This window comes from Monodelphis domestica, chromosome X (assembly GCF_027887165.1).
Source record: "Monodelphis domestica isolate mMonDom1 chromosome X, mMonDom1.pri, whole genome shotgun sequence".
NCBI lineage: Eukaryota > Metazoa > Chordata > Mammalia > Didelphimorphia > Didelphidae > Monodelphis > Monodelphis domestica.
Window position 1 is genome coordinate 58,565,797 of NC_077235.1, and position 15,992 is coordinate 58,581,788.

General features: G+C 45.6%; 1 protein-coding gene across 8 annotated transcripts in view; it reads right to left on the reverse strand.

Annotated features, from left to right (window-relative positions):
* GRIA3 (glutamate ionotropic receptor AMPA type subunit 3) overlaps window positions 1-15,992 on the reverse strand; it is a 306,481-nt gene that overhangs the window by 52,757 nt on the left and 237,732 nt on the right. For 4 of the 8 annotated variants that reach the window (XM_056809189.1, XM_056809188.1, XM_001379597.5 and 1 more), the window contains exons 13-14: window positions 1,858-2,105; window positions 1,183-1,297 (exon numbers count right to left, since the gene is read on the reverse strand). In XM_056809189.1, the coding sequence (XP_056665167.1) occupies window positions 1,183-1,297; window positions 1,858-2,105 (363 nt within the window). The remainder of the gene's footprint in view (window positions 1-1,182; window positions 1,298-1,857; window positions 2,106-15,992) is intronic. The other 4 variants (XM_056809190.1, XM_056809187.1, XM_007507066.3 and 1 more) reach the window with 1 other exon arrangement.

Here is a 15,992-nt window from a genome sequence, read left to right on the forward strand (position 1 = left end):
AAATCTTTGGTATGTATTTTTCTTTTTCAGCATAATTTGCTTGTCTCATCTCAGTGGATCCCACGGAGAACAATTCTAGTTGGCTGGAGGACTTGTTGATTAATTTCTGGTTAATTGAGGCCTTACCATAAAATTATAGCCAGTGCCGTGGCAGATTGCGTGCTATGAAAAGATATCTTGAAGCTTGTATGGGAGGGGTGTATCATACACCTTAGTGTAGCTGCCACATTTTAATTAGACAAAAGTTGTCTTCTGTAATGTATTGGAGCCTCACACCTCGGGCCACAGTGGGGGCCCGAGTTGAGATTTTCACTCCTACTTACCGAGCACTCTTTTCCACCAGAGGGTCATTGGGTCCCGTGGCTTCTGAGCTTGCCCCTATGCCTTGCTGCGCAGTTGATCGCTATTCCTGCTAGCCCTGATGAGTTACTGAGCTAGAGGAGTGCCAAGTAAGATGGTACTTCTCATCACTGCCTGCATCGCACCTACCTGAGCCAGGAACGGGTCCAGGGAGAGCACAAATTAGGAAGTGATATCACACAGTAACCAAGTTATGCAACATCTCTGCTGAAATCTATAAAAGGCTTCATATGGTCCAAACCAGGGGTGACCTACTGAAGAGAAACTCTTCCCCCCACTTAACTTGAAGCAGAGCCCATTGTTTTTGCTGTCAAGTTAAATGGGGGGTGTCTTCAATTGGCCATCACAAATAGAGAGCAATCTGTTATCACTTCATGTTCATCTTCGCAACAGTCCGCCCTGATCGGTCAGCCAACCAACCACGCTCTAGTAGCAGGATGTCCTGGGAGAGAAAGCCTGTGAGCAGTCATATCAAAGTCCGGGGCTGTTTTCACGGCTATTACCGCTTAGCAAAGGTAGACAGGGACTGCCTCTGGGGGCAATCTCTGGACTCTTACCGGCCTAAGCGACTCAGTCCTGATGGGGGTGGGGAGAGGAGGGGACTGGGGGGGAAGCCAATGTGGTTGGGGAAACTCTGTCTGGCAGTTTAAGAAGGGACCCAGTTAGATCAAAATCGATAGCAGCGCCACAAGCACTATCCGGGTTCAAAAGCCACCGGACTTTTAGGTGCATCTTGCCATACTCTCTCCTCAATAGTAAGATAACAGTCTTGCCGATTACTCGTCACTAAGGGTACCCGGTTGTGGTGACATTGAGGCTGACCTTGGAGTCACCGCCCCCGCTGCCGCACTCTCCTTTGTCGTACCACCATTTGTTTTTCAATTTGTCCAAGAGGCCTTGCTCATTCAGTTTTAATACTGCCAGGTTAACAGCATTTCTTGAAACGATAAAACATAACTTGTAAGAAAATGCACAAATGCTTAGGAAATCGTTAACGTATAAATAAGGAGCACAAGAGGACAAATTGCGAAATTGCACAGAACGGGGAGCTAGAAAAATGTCTGTCCAGCAAATACAGGGTTAAATATTGGAAGGTGGCATGTAGGATAACGTTTGCTCAAAACCGAAGTGTGCGGGATGGGGAAATCGTCTTTGAGAAAAAAAGGAACTAGACTGCCACATCCATGCAATTAACATTCGTCACACATGGCACCATAACTTGGCTTTTACCATTTAAATTGAAAAAGCCGTTGAACTGTAAAATTAAAACAGCAACAAACAGTCAGAGAGGACAACACAGAGAGAACATTGAAAAAAAAAAGGATGCATTAAATAGATGAAACCATCATTTACCGTCTTATTTAACTCCATGGAATAGTGTAGATTTTTAAACTGTTAAGTTACCTCAAAATCCACAAGAAAGAAAATGACAACAAAGTACATCAGGGTAGGTGGAATACTATAACAACATGGATATTGTTATATTATTCCACCCACCTTAATGTTGAGCCTTTAGGGGTTGCCACACCATAGCCTTTGGAATCCAGATTTCCACCAACTTTCATGGTATCACACGGCTTTCTCTGCTCAATGTACTCATTCATGGTTGACTCCAGCAGGAAGGCGAACTTTCCTTTGGACTTCCGCACTCTGGCCACACCATCGGCCGTGGTTTTGGTAAACACCGAGGGTTCGGCTGATTTCATGTACGACCACATTTTCTCGTAGACGGCTATTTTGGAGCGCTGCAGAGAAGAGAGAGCAATATCTAGAATCATATTCTCATGGTTCAAATAGACTGCAGGGGTCATCTAGCCCAACCTCTCATCCCATGTACTCTCTGGGTCTTACGGTTTCAGTTTGAACACTTCCTGTTTGGGGACAACTTTATTGGGAGCTCTTCCATCTAAAAGGTCAGAATCTGCCTCCTTAGAATTTTCCTCCATTGGTCCTGGCTCTCCTTTCAAGAGCTACTTATGCAGAAAGAAAAATCTGAGCTTTCTTCCCGGTGAGAACCCTTTCAACCTTAAAAGGTAGTGAGCACATCTCCCTGCCCTCAGTCTTCTCTTCATCTGGCTAGATATGCTTTGGAGTCAGAGTAGGGTCAAATCCTGCTTCTGACACTTACCCCAGATGTTATCTTGGGCAGGTTGCTTTCCCTTCCTGGGCCTCAATTTCCTCTTCTAATAAAATGAGAGGGTTGGACTAAATGATTTCTGAGGTCCTTTCCAACTTGAGATCTATGATTCTGTGTGTGACCCTAGGCATGCCACTTAACTTCTGTGGGCCTCAGTTTACCCTTCTATAAATCGAGGGGGTTAGGCTAAAGAGCCTGCAAGGTGTCTTCTAGTGCTACATCCTGGAGTATTTATGTCAGCAAGTACTGCTAGTTCTGTGTCTAGCTCATGCTAGTCTCAGGGAGGTTGGTTCCTACCGATGTCCTTTTGGAGGAATTCTGAACCATTGGGGCCAGCCTATTAAGGAGAGGAGACCCTTTAAACTTGGTGCTTCCAACTCTCCATCAAATCAAGCATGAACTCAGGACTCTGGCATTTGAGGCCCCTTCCCATCTGACTCAGCCCATATTTCTGTGCTTGGCATTCTACCTAAATTGGTCTTTCCATCTCTGGCCGTGCTCATTGTGTCTCTCATGTCTGGAAGAACACTTAAAGCCACCCAGGTACAATAGGATAAATTTCCACGCACTAGATTAACGAGACAAAAATGGACAGAACCGCTGGCTTCAGAGAGTCAGGCTCCAGAGAACCAGAGAGAGCCTGGAGTGATTATGGGGTTGCCAGTGCCTGGTGCTTATCGTCAAACAGGATTCAGCAAGTGTCCTCCGTAGTTCAAGATAGACAGTAAAATTCCTGAAGGCAACGTCTCTGGTTTTTTCTATCTTTGAAAACCCTGAATTGAGCACAAAGCCTTTTTTGCATAGTGGGTGCTTAATACATGTTTGTTGACTAATGGATGGGTGGACGGATGAGTGCATAGATAATGTTGGCATTGGGGCCGTGACGGACTAAATGAAGGTTTTTGCTCTGTGTGAAACATGAGGCGCTATGTTGTATTGGGGCATGATGGTGGTGATTGGTCATTCCTAGAAGATGAAGAGCTGGAGGCAAGTGAGGAAACTTGGCTTTAAGCAAACCTCTGCCTCTTCTTCATCATGAAACCTTGGGCAAATGATTTCATCTGAGTCCCAACATCCTTGGACGAGGCAGGGAAGTCTAGGGGTCAGAGTGGATGGTCTTTGGGATCCCTTCTAACTCTCAGGTTCTGGGATTCTGGTATAGTAGGAAGAATGCTAGACTTGGAGTAAGGGGAGAGTGGCTTCAGACGCATTCAAACAATTCTAACTGCTTTGACATCCTTCAGAGTTTCAAGTTAATCTCTCTGTGCAGCCCATTGCTCCTGGTTCTGTTCTCTGGGGCTGAAGAGAGCAAGGTTAATCCCTCTTTTGCACGAAAGTCCTGGAAGAGAGCTCTCATATCTCCCCAAAGGCTTCTTTTTTCTCCTCCCATCCCTCCAATTGATTCTTTTGTAGCATGACCTCAGGACCCATCACTGTCCTCTGGACACCCTGCAGCTTATCAATGTCCCTTTAAGGACTGTTATCCTAACTGCTAAAGCTTCCGAAACCAGTCGTTACGTTTCAAAAAGCTTTCCAATTTGGGCCTCTAGTTTTTGCTACATTAGCAGCAGTGGAGTATAAGGAGAAGGGGCTGGGCTAAGGCAGATGCACATATCCACAGCAGGTTGTAGCGAGGCTTGGGGAGCATTTACAGGGTGTCCGGTGACTCCGAACCTAAGGCCAGGATATATAATTTTTGCAATGGAGATATTGAAGACTACTGACCAAGTGCTAAGGATGCAGGCTGAGGTCTGTGGGAGGGACTAGTCATGCCAACACAATCACAAAGCCTTGAAGTATGAAAGTTAACAGAGCAATTGTCATTGTCATCATCACCATCATCAGTAAATTCTGTGACATTGGGCAAGTCCCTTCCCCTTCGTGAGCCTCAGTTTCCTCATCTATAAAATGCAGGGGTTCCACTAGTTGGTTTCTGAGGTCCCTTCCAGCTCTTGGCAACCTTGCGACTCGTTGGACAGAGTGCTAGACTTGGAGTCAGGAAGACCTCAGATTGAATCCTGCTTCAGATACTTATTAGCTGTGTGACCCTGGGACAACAAATTTAACCTTCATTGGCCTCAGCGTTTTTATCTGTGAAATGGGTATAATAGCACTTGCCTCCCAAGGTGGTTGCAAGGATCGAAGAAGCTGATATTTACAAAGTTCTTTGCAAACCTTAAAGCACTATTTAAATGTTGGCTAGCTCTGTCTAGGTTCAGCTCTAAATCAACTTGGCTATTCTGTCCTAGCCCCCAATTACCCATCTTGTCCAAAAGCATGGCTAACATTAAATACTCTTTAAACGTTTTGCTAAAATCAAGAAAGACCATGTCTAAAGCAGTCTCCCTAGCTACTAGCCTAGTTTACCCTGTTAACAAAGGAAATGAGGTTAGTGTGGCATGACTTGCTCCTAGTGAACCCATGTAATTTCCTAGTGATCTTTATTTCCTTTTGTAAGTGTCTGTAAACAATCTGATGACTCTTCAGTTCCAAAATTCCCCTTGGGATCAATATCAAGTTCATCAGTTCATAGTTTCTGTAGTTCCTCCTCCTCCTCCTCCTCCTCCCCTGCCTTCCCCTCCCCTTTCAAAATTGGGACATTTGTCTGTCTTCAGGCTTCTGGTGTCTCTTCTATTCTCCCCAATCGACACCAGCATTCCTGTGGCCACATGCACAGATCCTTTCGGGACCTGGACATTTCAAGCAAGAGTGGCTGAATGACCTCTACCCAGTCTTTAATCTACTGTGAGACCTGATTTCCTCTTACTCATGGTGGTTCCACCCCTGCCATTTAGAAGATCATTCTTTATGACAGGGAAGAGTTTGTGTTTCTTTCTTACAAGCACAAGCTCAGGGGGAGAGTTTGAGTGGGTACCGTATGTAGTTCTAGGCCTCTAATTCAGTGGATAGAGTTTCCCTTCTCATCCCCTCCTGATTTTATAGACTTTGACTTGTAAGTCTTCTCAGACTTTAGCATTCCAGGCAAGATTTAAAAAAATTTCCATAATAATTATAACAAACATTTATCTAGCATTTTAAGGTTTGCAAAATGCTTTATAAATATTATATCATTTGATCTTCACATCAACCTTGTGAGGTAGGTGCTATTATCATCTCATCTTAGAATTGAGGAAACTGAGGCAGACAGAGGTGAAGTGACTCACACAGTCTCGTGTTTAAGGCAGGATTTGAACCCGGGTCTTCTTGACTCTAAGTCTAATCCTCTACCTATTGTGCTACTTTTCTCCTCTCATAAAAAAGCTTCTCCAGACTCTTAAGGTCCTAACGCTCCCTTCTCTCACTTAATGTCCCTCTAGGTCTCTTGGCCAATGCCTTCCTCTATGTTCACCATTGGGCTTGCCCAGTCCTGTCTTTGGGGCACATTCTGCTCTCAGAAATCATTAGCATGTGTTTTGTCTTCTCACATCCTGTCTGGTTCAGGCAGGCCTTCGCATGCCAGGGGTCACTATAATTTGCTTCTCCTGCCATTTGCAAACAGGCCTGTGCTTCCAAAGAGAAATGGCTTAGCCAAGGGAGGAGGGGGCCCTGAATTCCGCTCCAAGGATGCTACCGTTTGGATTCATTTACTCCATCATTTACTCTAGCTCTTGGATCACTGATGCAGGTGAAAAGGTTTAGTCCTCTTAGGAAGGAGAATAAATGGCCATGTTTATCAGGTGCCATTTAAAAGGGTGCTATGCAAAAAAAATTAAAATGAACGTATGCAGTAAATGAAAAGTTAGATAGCGGCGGCCGTGATCAGCCTCTGGTCAGCAACTTAATTCTGAGAGAGGGCAGAGGAGGAAAGGAAATGGTGTAGAAGTGGAGAAAACAAAGCCAAAGCATTTATCTCCCTAACTGGGATTTAAGTGGCAAGGCAGCATTTGTTCTGCAAAAGGGAATAAACTCCTGGGCATTTTTTTCCAGTCTGTCTTATTTTGGCTGAACTACTGAAGGCAATAAAAAGGGATTGGATCTCAGCTCACTCATCTGGGGGAAATTAAGAATGATGGGCAGGACACATGGCCTGCTTAATTCCTTTCCCATCTGCCATGATTCATTTATTTCATCCCACCATTTTGTGCCCGAGAAGGTCCAAACAGTGGCTATGCAGTTGTGGCTCACAGACCTAGAGTTGGAAGGGATCTCTAAGGCCAGCTAAGCCAGTCTTCTCATTTTACAGAAGGAACTGAGGCCCAGGGAAGGGACTGGCCCAAGGCTGCACAAGTTGCTGATGATGGTGAGGATGATGACAATGATGATAGGCTTAGAGATGGAATGGACTCATTCTTTTAGTTAATTGGTCAACAAGCATTTCTTTCTTTAAAGCCCTTACTTTCTATCTTAGTATCAACTTTAAGACAGGGGGCAAGGGCTAGGCAAATGGAGTTGAGTGACTTGCCCAGGGTCACGCAGCTAGGAAGTGTCTGAGGCCAGATTTGAACTCTTGAGTCCAAACCGGGTACTCTATCCACTGTGTCACCTAGCTGCATGGTTTGTTAATTTTTTAGAAACAAGCATTCCTTAATCACTAGGCCCTGCTAAGTAATTACCAAAGGAAAGTCATAGAGAAGAAATGTAGAATCGACATTGGAACATTCATACTGAAGGAGGGATGAGGGCAGGTTCGTTATCTGATCTCCACTTTCTTCTACCCTTAGTATTGCGCACAGGGCTCTGCATCCATCTGGGGCTTAATAAATGGTCATTTAACCAAATGAATGAAATGAAGAAATCATAGCCCAAATAATTCCAAATACAATAGGATTAAAAAAAAACATTGGCTTTTAGAAATGTGCTCACTGAATTACCGATTTTCTATCTCTTCATCTTCCCAACTGCTATGCCCCTTGGCCCATTGGGCCTTCCCATGTGCCCTGCTGCTAAACTCTCTGAGTTTGTCCTGGCACTGGACCCTCCTTGGGGTGTATGCCCCTTGAGAGCAGAGACACATTGCTTTTGAATTTGGCTTTCTAGTGCATAGCACAGTGCTTGGCATATAGAGATGTTCATTCATTCATTCATTCATTCATTCACTCTTTAAATGCTTTGTCCAACGTGATTATTTGTATGTGTGCGAATTCCAGCAGATCTCATAATAGCTGACATTTTACCCTCAGTAAAAGAGTTTGTAATTGTTGTTCAATTGTTTCTGACTCTTAATGATCCCATTTGGGGTTTTCTGGGCAAAGATACTGGGTTGGCCATTCCTTCTTCAGCTCAGATGAAGAAACTGAAGTGGACAGAGTTAAATGACTAGCCCAGGATCACACAGCTAGAATGAGTCTGAGAATGGATTTGAATTCAGGTCTTCCTGACTCCAGACCTGGCCCCTTATCCACTATGCCACCTAGTTGCCCATACTTTAGGGTTTGCAAAGAGCTTTATAAATGCATATTTCATTTAATCCTCACGAGAGCCCTTTGAGGTAGACATTATTGATTTTATGTTCATTTTAGAGATCAGGAAACTGAGCCAACTACAGGTTAGGTCAATTGCCCATGGTCAAACAGTTAGGGAGTAGATAGAAGTGAAATTCGAATCCAAGAGTCTGTTCCTGCCTACAGGCCCAACATGCTGTGCTCCCTTTCAATTCCCTTGATATTTCTGTTTTGTTCAGGCCAAGTCTCCACTTATTTGAACTCTCAGGGAATGGAGAATTCTGGGTAATGGGATTTCCTCACTAACTGAAGGCCAGCCCCTTTTCTTTCATTTTTGCTTGTGGAAAGTCTTCCTAGAATGCCCACATTCATGCTCCAGTCTTTAGAAGTAGAATCCTTTGTCCCCGTGGTGCTGATATCCAGGGCCCACCTTTCCCCAAACCTCTGTGAGGACATTGGCCATGCTCTCTGGGGTAGGGGACAGGTCATCCCCTCACCCAGCACTATGCCATTGGTCAGGCTGTCTTCTGTGCTGATAATCAGCCTCTGCCCCTGACCTCCACCCCATTACATGTGCCTCTGGATCATCCCAGTGACCAGTGTAATCATGGGAAATGTGGCTGGAAAAGACCACAGAGGTCCCATCTAGTCTAGCCTCCCACTCTATTGCATCCTTGTGCCTGGCACGTAGTAAGTGCTATAGAAATGCGTATTCTCTTTCTCTGCCACCATGTCTCCCAGGGTGGTTTCCAGGGCCTGCATTGCCCTGTTTCCCTTCTCTGAATACATTCTCTTAAAGGTGACACTGAGAACTAAGCATAATTCTCTAGACATGGTCTCATCAACGCCTGTGACCTTGAGACTATTTCCAGAGACCAGGACATAAGCCCCAATTGGTCATTTTTCTGGGCACAACAGACAGTTCTGATGTGCTGTGAGCCCCTAATAAAGGCCCTGGCCATCAATTATTGAACTGTCTGATTAGAGACTCCTCTCCCTCCCCCCAAGCCCAGCTGAACAAAAAAACCCAAGAATAACCCGGAATCTGATTCAACCTCAATTTGGTTGGGGAGGGGGGCAGCTGACATGCCAGGGTGTCTTATATTGAGACCAAATAATCCCTTAGTGTGGGAACATGTCTGTCAGGGGCACACCAATGAGTTGTCAGTTCTATTCAATTCAGTTCATATGGACAGAATGCTGGAGTTGGCATCAAAAAGACCTGGGCTTGAATTGTTTTCAGAAATTTATTAGCTATGTGACCTGGAGCAAGTCACTTAACATTTCTGAGCCTCAGTTTCTTCATCTATAAAATGGTGACAATATTAGTACCTATCTCCCCATGTTGCTTTGAGGACCTCATCTATCTATCTATCTATCTATCTATCTATCTATCTATCTATCTATCTATCTATCTATCCATCCATCTGTATGTCTGTTTGTCTATCTATCTGTCTGTCTGTCCATCCATCTGTCTGTCTGTCCGTCTATCTATCTATCTATCTATCTATCTATCTATCTATCTATCTATCTATCCGTCTGTCTGTCCATCCATCTGTCTGTCCGTCCATCTGTCTGTCCGTCCATCTGTCTGTCTATCTATCTATCTATCTATCTATCTATCTATCTATCTATCTATCTGTCCATCCATCCATCTATATGTCTGTTTGTCTATCTATCTGTCTGTCTGTCCATCCATCTGTATGTCTGTCTGTCTATCTATCTATCTATCTATCTATCTATCTATCTATCTATCTATTTGTCTGTCTATCCATCTATCTGTCTGTCTATCCATCTATCCATCTGTCTGTCTGTCCATACATCTGTCTGTCCATACATCTGTCTATCCATCCATCCATCTATCTATCTATCTATCTATCTATCTATCTATCTATCTATCTATCTATCTATCTGTCTGTCTGTCTTTCAGTCCATCCATCCATCTGTCTGTCTGTCTATCCATCTATCCATCTGCCTGTCTATCCATCTGTCTGTCTGTCCTTCCATCTGTATGTCTGTCCATCCATCTGTCTATCCATCTATCTGTCTGTCTATCTATCTGTCTGTTCATCTGTATGTCTGTCCATCCATCCATCCGTCCGTCTGTCTGTCTGTCTGTCTGTCTGTACATCTGTATGTCTGTCCATCCATCTGCCTGTCTGTCTGTCTGTCTGTCTATCTATCTATCTATCTATCTATCTATCTATCTATCTATCTATCTATCTATCTATCCATCTGTCTATCTGTCTTTCAGTACGTCCATCCATCTGTCTGTCCATCTGTCTGTTTGTCTGTCTATCTCGCTATCTCTCTATCTGTCTGTCTGTCTCCCTATGGAAACCAGTGATAAGAGCACTGATTGGCATTAGAGGCCTGGGTTCTGGATTAAAATCCCACCTCTGAAGATTCTTACCTGTTATGATCTTTGCCAAGTCACTTCCCCTCCATAACATCTCAGTTTCCTCCTTTGAAAAATGTGGGGGTTGGGCTAGATGCCCCTGAGGTGCCTTCCTGTTCCTTATCTAGGAACCTTATTACCCTTCAAGTCAATAAACACTGACCAGATACTTCTATTGCCTTGGGGATATACAGGAAGGCAAAACCCATTTCTTCTCTCTAGGAGCTCATGTTCTAATGGAAGACCCTTGACAGAAGAGTTTCTGCTTTTACAGACCTATGATCTTATGTGTGACCTTGGGCAAGTTACTTCTTGTCCCTGGGCCTCAGTTTCCTCCTCTGTAAAATGAAGGAGGTTGACTAGCTCCCTTCCAGCTTGGGATCTATGATCCTGAGTCTCTGAGATAGCTATTATTATGGTGAGGATTTGATTCCACAGACATTAATTAAACATTTATTAAGGCCTGGGTCTCTCCCTTGGCTGCTACTCTCCTTTTTGAATCCTATTTGGGTCTTCCTGTCTTCATACTCCCTCCCCCATCTGCCTCCTCAGGCCCTCCGAGGTCAGGGGCTCTGTGGGTTCCCATTGTTGTGTCTCTGGTGCCAAGAACGGGGACCAACACATAGTAGGCCCTAATAAACATCTGTGGAATTGAGTTGGCTCTTTGATGTGCTGAAGCACTTCATGTTGAACACTGCTCATTTTCCTCTCTAGATTGCACCTTTAATTAAAAGCCTGTAATTAAAAACCCTAATTTGTTCCCTCCCCCTTTAGTTGCATGGCCCTCCCTGAAATATCTTCTTTCAAGAAACTCCCCAGTGATACTGCTGGCTGGTGCCAACACCAAGAAGGTATTTGCAGAGTTGGAGCCAGTGGAACGGGAGTGTTTCAAGCCTCCCAGGGTAGCTAAAGTTCCATCTTGTTCTTCCTTTCAGGGTTTGATTATCCCCATGCTGGGGTCTGCACACACCAGACTCTGGGGAGGCATCCCACTCAGGGCAATGCAATGGGAGGAGGTGGGATTTGCCCATTAAGAAAGGCGACACCCAGAGGCCTCCTGGGGGGCCTTCATTTGGCCTGGGAGAATGTCTGTCCTTCCCTTTTCTACTTTTCTTGACCCCATTTTTTATGCCTTCCTACTTATGGATTGACCTTGTGGTCTGCTGGGAAGAGGAGAGGATGCACGTGCTCAGGCTTAGGGAGGCCACAGCCAGATCACCCAGGACATAGCAGGCACTGTGGATGTAACGGCAGCATCTATGGATATGCCAGTAAGGTTTGTAACATCCCTGTTTGTTTGGTCTTACAATTATATCTAGTTAATCATCAAATCATAGGAGTATCGTAGATCCAGAGCTGGCTGAACCTCAGAGCCATTTAGTCCAACCCCTTCATTTTTTTTAATCCCTTACCTTCTGACTTAGAAAAAAACAACTGTGTATTGGTTCCAAGGCAGATGAGTGGTGAGGGCTAGGCAATGGGGGTGAAGTGACTTGCTCAGGGTCACACAGTTGGGAAGTGTCTGAGGCCAGATTTGAACCCAGTACCTCTTGTCTCTAGGCCTGGCTTGAAATTCACTGAGCCACCCAGCTGCCCCAACTCCTTCATTTTATCAAGAAAAAATGGAGGGGAAGTGACCTATCCAGGGACATAGAGCAGTATGTGACTGAGATAAGAACTGAACCCAGGCCATCTGACTCCAAAGCCAATACTCTTTTTACCACATTGCTACTTCATCACTCTTATATGAGAAGGATGACCTTCCTTTACAATCTACTCAAGATCTAGGATCTGCCCAAGGACCTCTTGCCTCTCAAGTCTTTAGGCAGCCCATGCCACTTGTGAGTGGCTCTTGGGGGTCAGAAGAATTTCCTGGCCCAAGTGGGCCTCTCTGGAACTTTTCCCCATGGCTCCTAGTTCTGGCCTCTGAGGCCAAGCAGAACAAATCGAGTCGCTCCTCCGAGTGAGTGCCTGTGAAACAGATAGCTCTCATGCCTCTCCCTGCCCCAGCCTCAGCCTTGTCTTCTCTAGTTCCTTCAGTGGCTCCCCACATGATCTCCACTCCCTTCAGCTTCCTTGTTGCTCTCTTTTGGGCCTACTTAGTTTCTTGATATGCTTCCTAATGAGTGCTAAGAACAGAATCTGAGGCTCCATAAATAGCCAGATCAGACCAGAGGCTGGCAGGACTTCCCTTGCTCTGAATACTGGTGATGCAGCCTAAAATCATACTGGCTTCCTTGGCTGCCATATTACTGATGACTCACATAGAGCTTGTGGGCCACTAGAACCATGTCATCTTTTCTTCTTCTGACAAGATTGCCTCTATTTGTACTTGGGAAGGTGAGTCTTTGGGCTCAAGGGTCGAACTTGGCATTTTTTTCTTTTTTAGACCCATATCTAGCTCATCCTTAACTTCTCCCCCATTTGATCCTTCCCATCCTGCGATCTATCTTCCCCTATCTCTCATCCCCTTCTCAGCTAGTCTTAAAAAGCTATATTGGTCTCTCTGTGGCTTCTCTTCTCCTCTCTTCCCTTTTTTGGGTTTGTTTTTAAACTCTTGCCTTCTAAGACAGAAGAGCAGCAAAGGCTAGGCAAGTGAGGTTAAATTACTTGCCCAGGGTCACATAGCCAGGAGATGTCTGAGGCCAGATTTGAGCCTAAAATCTTCCTAAAGCCTGATCCTGTCACTCGGTAAATGCTAGTGTCTCCCTGTTACCCCCAGGACCAAATAATAACTGGTTTTGCATTTAGAACCTTTCACATTGGGCTCCCTTCCTAGACTCTACAGTCCAGCTAGATAGGCTTCCTTGCTGTTCCTCTTGACTCATTGGCTTTATACTGGCTGGGCTCCCTGCCTGGAATGCCCTCCCTCCTCACCTTTGTCTCCTGCCTTTCCTGGTTCTCTTCAAGCCTGAGGTCAAATTTTACATCCTAGAGGAGCCTTCCTTAGTCCCTCCTATTGCCAGTGGCTTCCCTCTTCCATCATTTCCTTGTATTTTGTTCATACTTGAGTGACGTCTCCCCCATCGCAATGGAAGTTCTTTGAAGGTAGGGGCCTTGCTTTTGTCTTTCTTTGTGTACCCAGCGCTTAGCACAGTCCCTGGCACATAGATGCTTCAGTGATGCTTTTAAGCAAGTCACTGATAAACAGACCAGGGCCTTGGGGAAGGGGGAGGCAGCCTGGACCAGTGGAAGAGTCCCGCTTCTGGAGTCAGAGGAGTTAAGTAAGTGTCTTGCTCAAGGTTGTATAGGTAGCAAGTAGCAGAGCTGGGATTAGAACCTCCTTTCTCCTCTCCCAAACTAGTCCTCTTTCCACTGCCCTTCCCTGCCACCCATTCACCTTTGATTTTCCAGAGGGGGAAACTAAGACTGAGGGAAAAGAAAGGACTCATTGGAGGTCACCCAGCTGGTAAGAGGCAGAACTGGTTGAACCCAGAGCATCTGCAGTGCATGTCCACTCTGCAATGACAGTCATTTTCTGTCCCTTTAGAATCAATTTCACCTGCCAGTTCCCATTTGCTCTAGAGAACCTGTGTCTATTGTATTGCTGAGGGTGGCTGGAGAGCCAGGAGCTGGGAGGCAGGCCCGGGAAGCCTGGCTGCTGGCCGACCCTTTTTGATTGGCTTCTTGGGATCACAGATGAGCTATTTTGGGAGCTGGCCTCTCTGATAACCTCAGGAGAGGTCGCCTTCAGAATGCTGCTGATGCGTCCCTGCCAATGCCAAGGCCTGACGCTTCCAAGGCATGTTCTGAGGCTCTCCCTCTGCTCCCCTGGGGAGAGGTATTTCATATACCATGGCTGTTCTGAGTCCAGGCAGGGCTCATATCACAGCCTTCTTTCCCAAGGGCCTTTCAAGTGCTTCTTCTAGCCCCTGAGAGGAGCACCTTCCAGCTGGCTTTGACTTCTGCTCGGCAGGCCCATGACTCGGGCTAGAGAGAAGCCTTGGGGTGGAGGTATGGTGAGTGGAATCCGGACTAGTGGCTTTTCCCCATCCCTGGGAGCAGGGGCCACGCTTATGGTGTCACTGCCACCCTGCTGGGCCCTCTTCCCTGCCCCTTTGAAGGGCCAGCAGGGAGACTGCTCTGCACCATCACGTACCACCTTGCTGCTCCCTCCTGCCATGGAATGACTTTACCTCTGACTAAACTTTGGCTAATTAGGACTCATCCAGGGGCCAGAAGAGGGCAAAGCCAGGGCTAACAGATGTTGAGGGAAACTGTTTCCTGGGTCTTCACAATTTAACTGTGGGGTGAGGAGGGCAACAAAGTCCCACGTGGGCCTTGGCGTACTCAGCTCTAAGTAGGGAAGAGAACATCCAGAGGTGGAAGGGACCTTTGAGGTCATCTTTGCCCATTAATGGAAGAGGAAAATAAGGTCTCAATTGAGAAAAGAGTGTGCCTTGAGGGATGAGATTCACCTTGAAAGGTGAACGGCGGAGGGTTGACCAAGCCAGAACCTCGGAGGTAAACAAGCTAGGTAGAATGTAGAGCAGTGGAAAGAGTATTTAATTCAGAGGTGGAAATCCTGGGTCATACATTCCATCTGAAACATTTTCTAGCTGTGTGGCCCTGGGCAGGCTACTTAACCTCCGTAAGCCCAAGTTTCCACATTTGTAAAATGGGCTCTTACAGGATTGTTGAGCTGATGTGTGCCAGCGACTTTGGAGACCTTAAAGTATAAACCTTCCCCTTAGCCATCTTAGTCATGTTGCAGACATCACCAGGGTATATTGTTAAACTGTCATCACTCAGAAGAATCAGTGTATGTAGTATATATAACTGGCTCCCTCTGTTTTGGGGGCCATGTTTGTTCTTTCTGGAAACAGTATCTGATCGAGAGCTAGAAGTCTTCAGTAGGAATCTTGACTAATCTTCTGACCTGCATGCTCTTGGGCAAAATCATTCCTAAGCTTGTCTGGGCCTTAGTTTGGGGGTTGGACTTTCTAGTCATTGGGAGCGTCTTCCATCTCTGACAACCTGGCATCCTATGATTACAAGGATTATTTTTCCAGTTGAGTTTTCAAAGAATTTTAGAGACATCATCTCCTAATACCTTCCAGGAACTTTGTGAGGAAGGTACTTTATCAGACCCATTTTACAGATGAATAAAGAGAGGCTCAGAGAAGTTGAATGCTTTGCCTATGGTCACACAGTTAGTAGGACACAAACCCAGAACTTTTCTGACCAAGGCCAGGACTCTTTCCACCATACTGTGATGCTTCACTGAACTTTGTGTCTTCCCTGTGCCTACCTATTGATTGCTGTGTGCAGAGTAGGTGTTTAATAAAGAATCATGGAATTGAGTTGAGACTTGGATTCTTGTCCCAATTCTGCTTCTAATTAGCTGAGTGCAGAGCTGGAACTAGGAAAGCCTGACTGGGTCTTTGTTCCAGGATGCCAAAATCCAAGTGGGCATATTTCTCCCCTCTGCCATCTTTGATCCTGTATTAGTGGTAGGCTACCATCCTCCAGGCTCTTGTTGCTATGGTGATCCTCTCCCTCTCCCATAGTCCTGCTCCCCACCATGGAGCCTATTGAGGTGGCATGGCTTGGATTCCTGGGAGCAGAAAGCCATTTCTACTACACTCGGGATGAACTGTCCTCTTTGAATTCTCTTTCCCATTCCACCGAATTTACTCTGGGTAGAAGACTTCCCTGCCCTGGCCTTGCTTGTCAACAAGGCTCTTCTCATCTTGAAACCTTAGTTTCTGTCTCT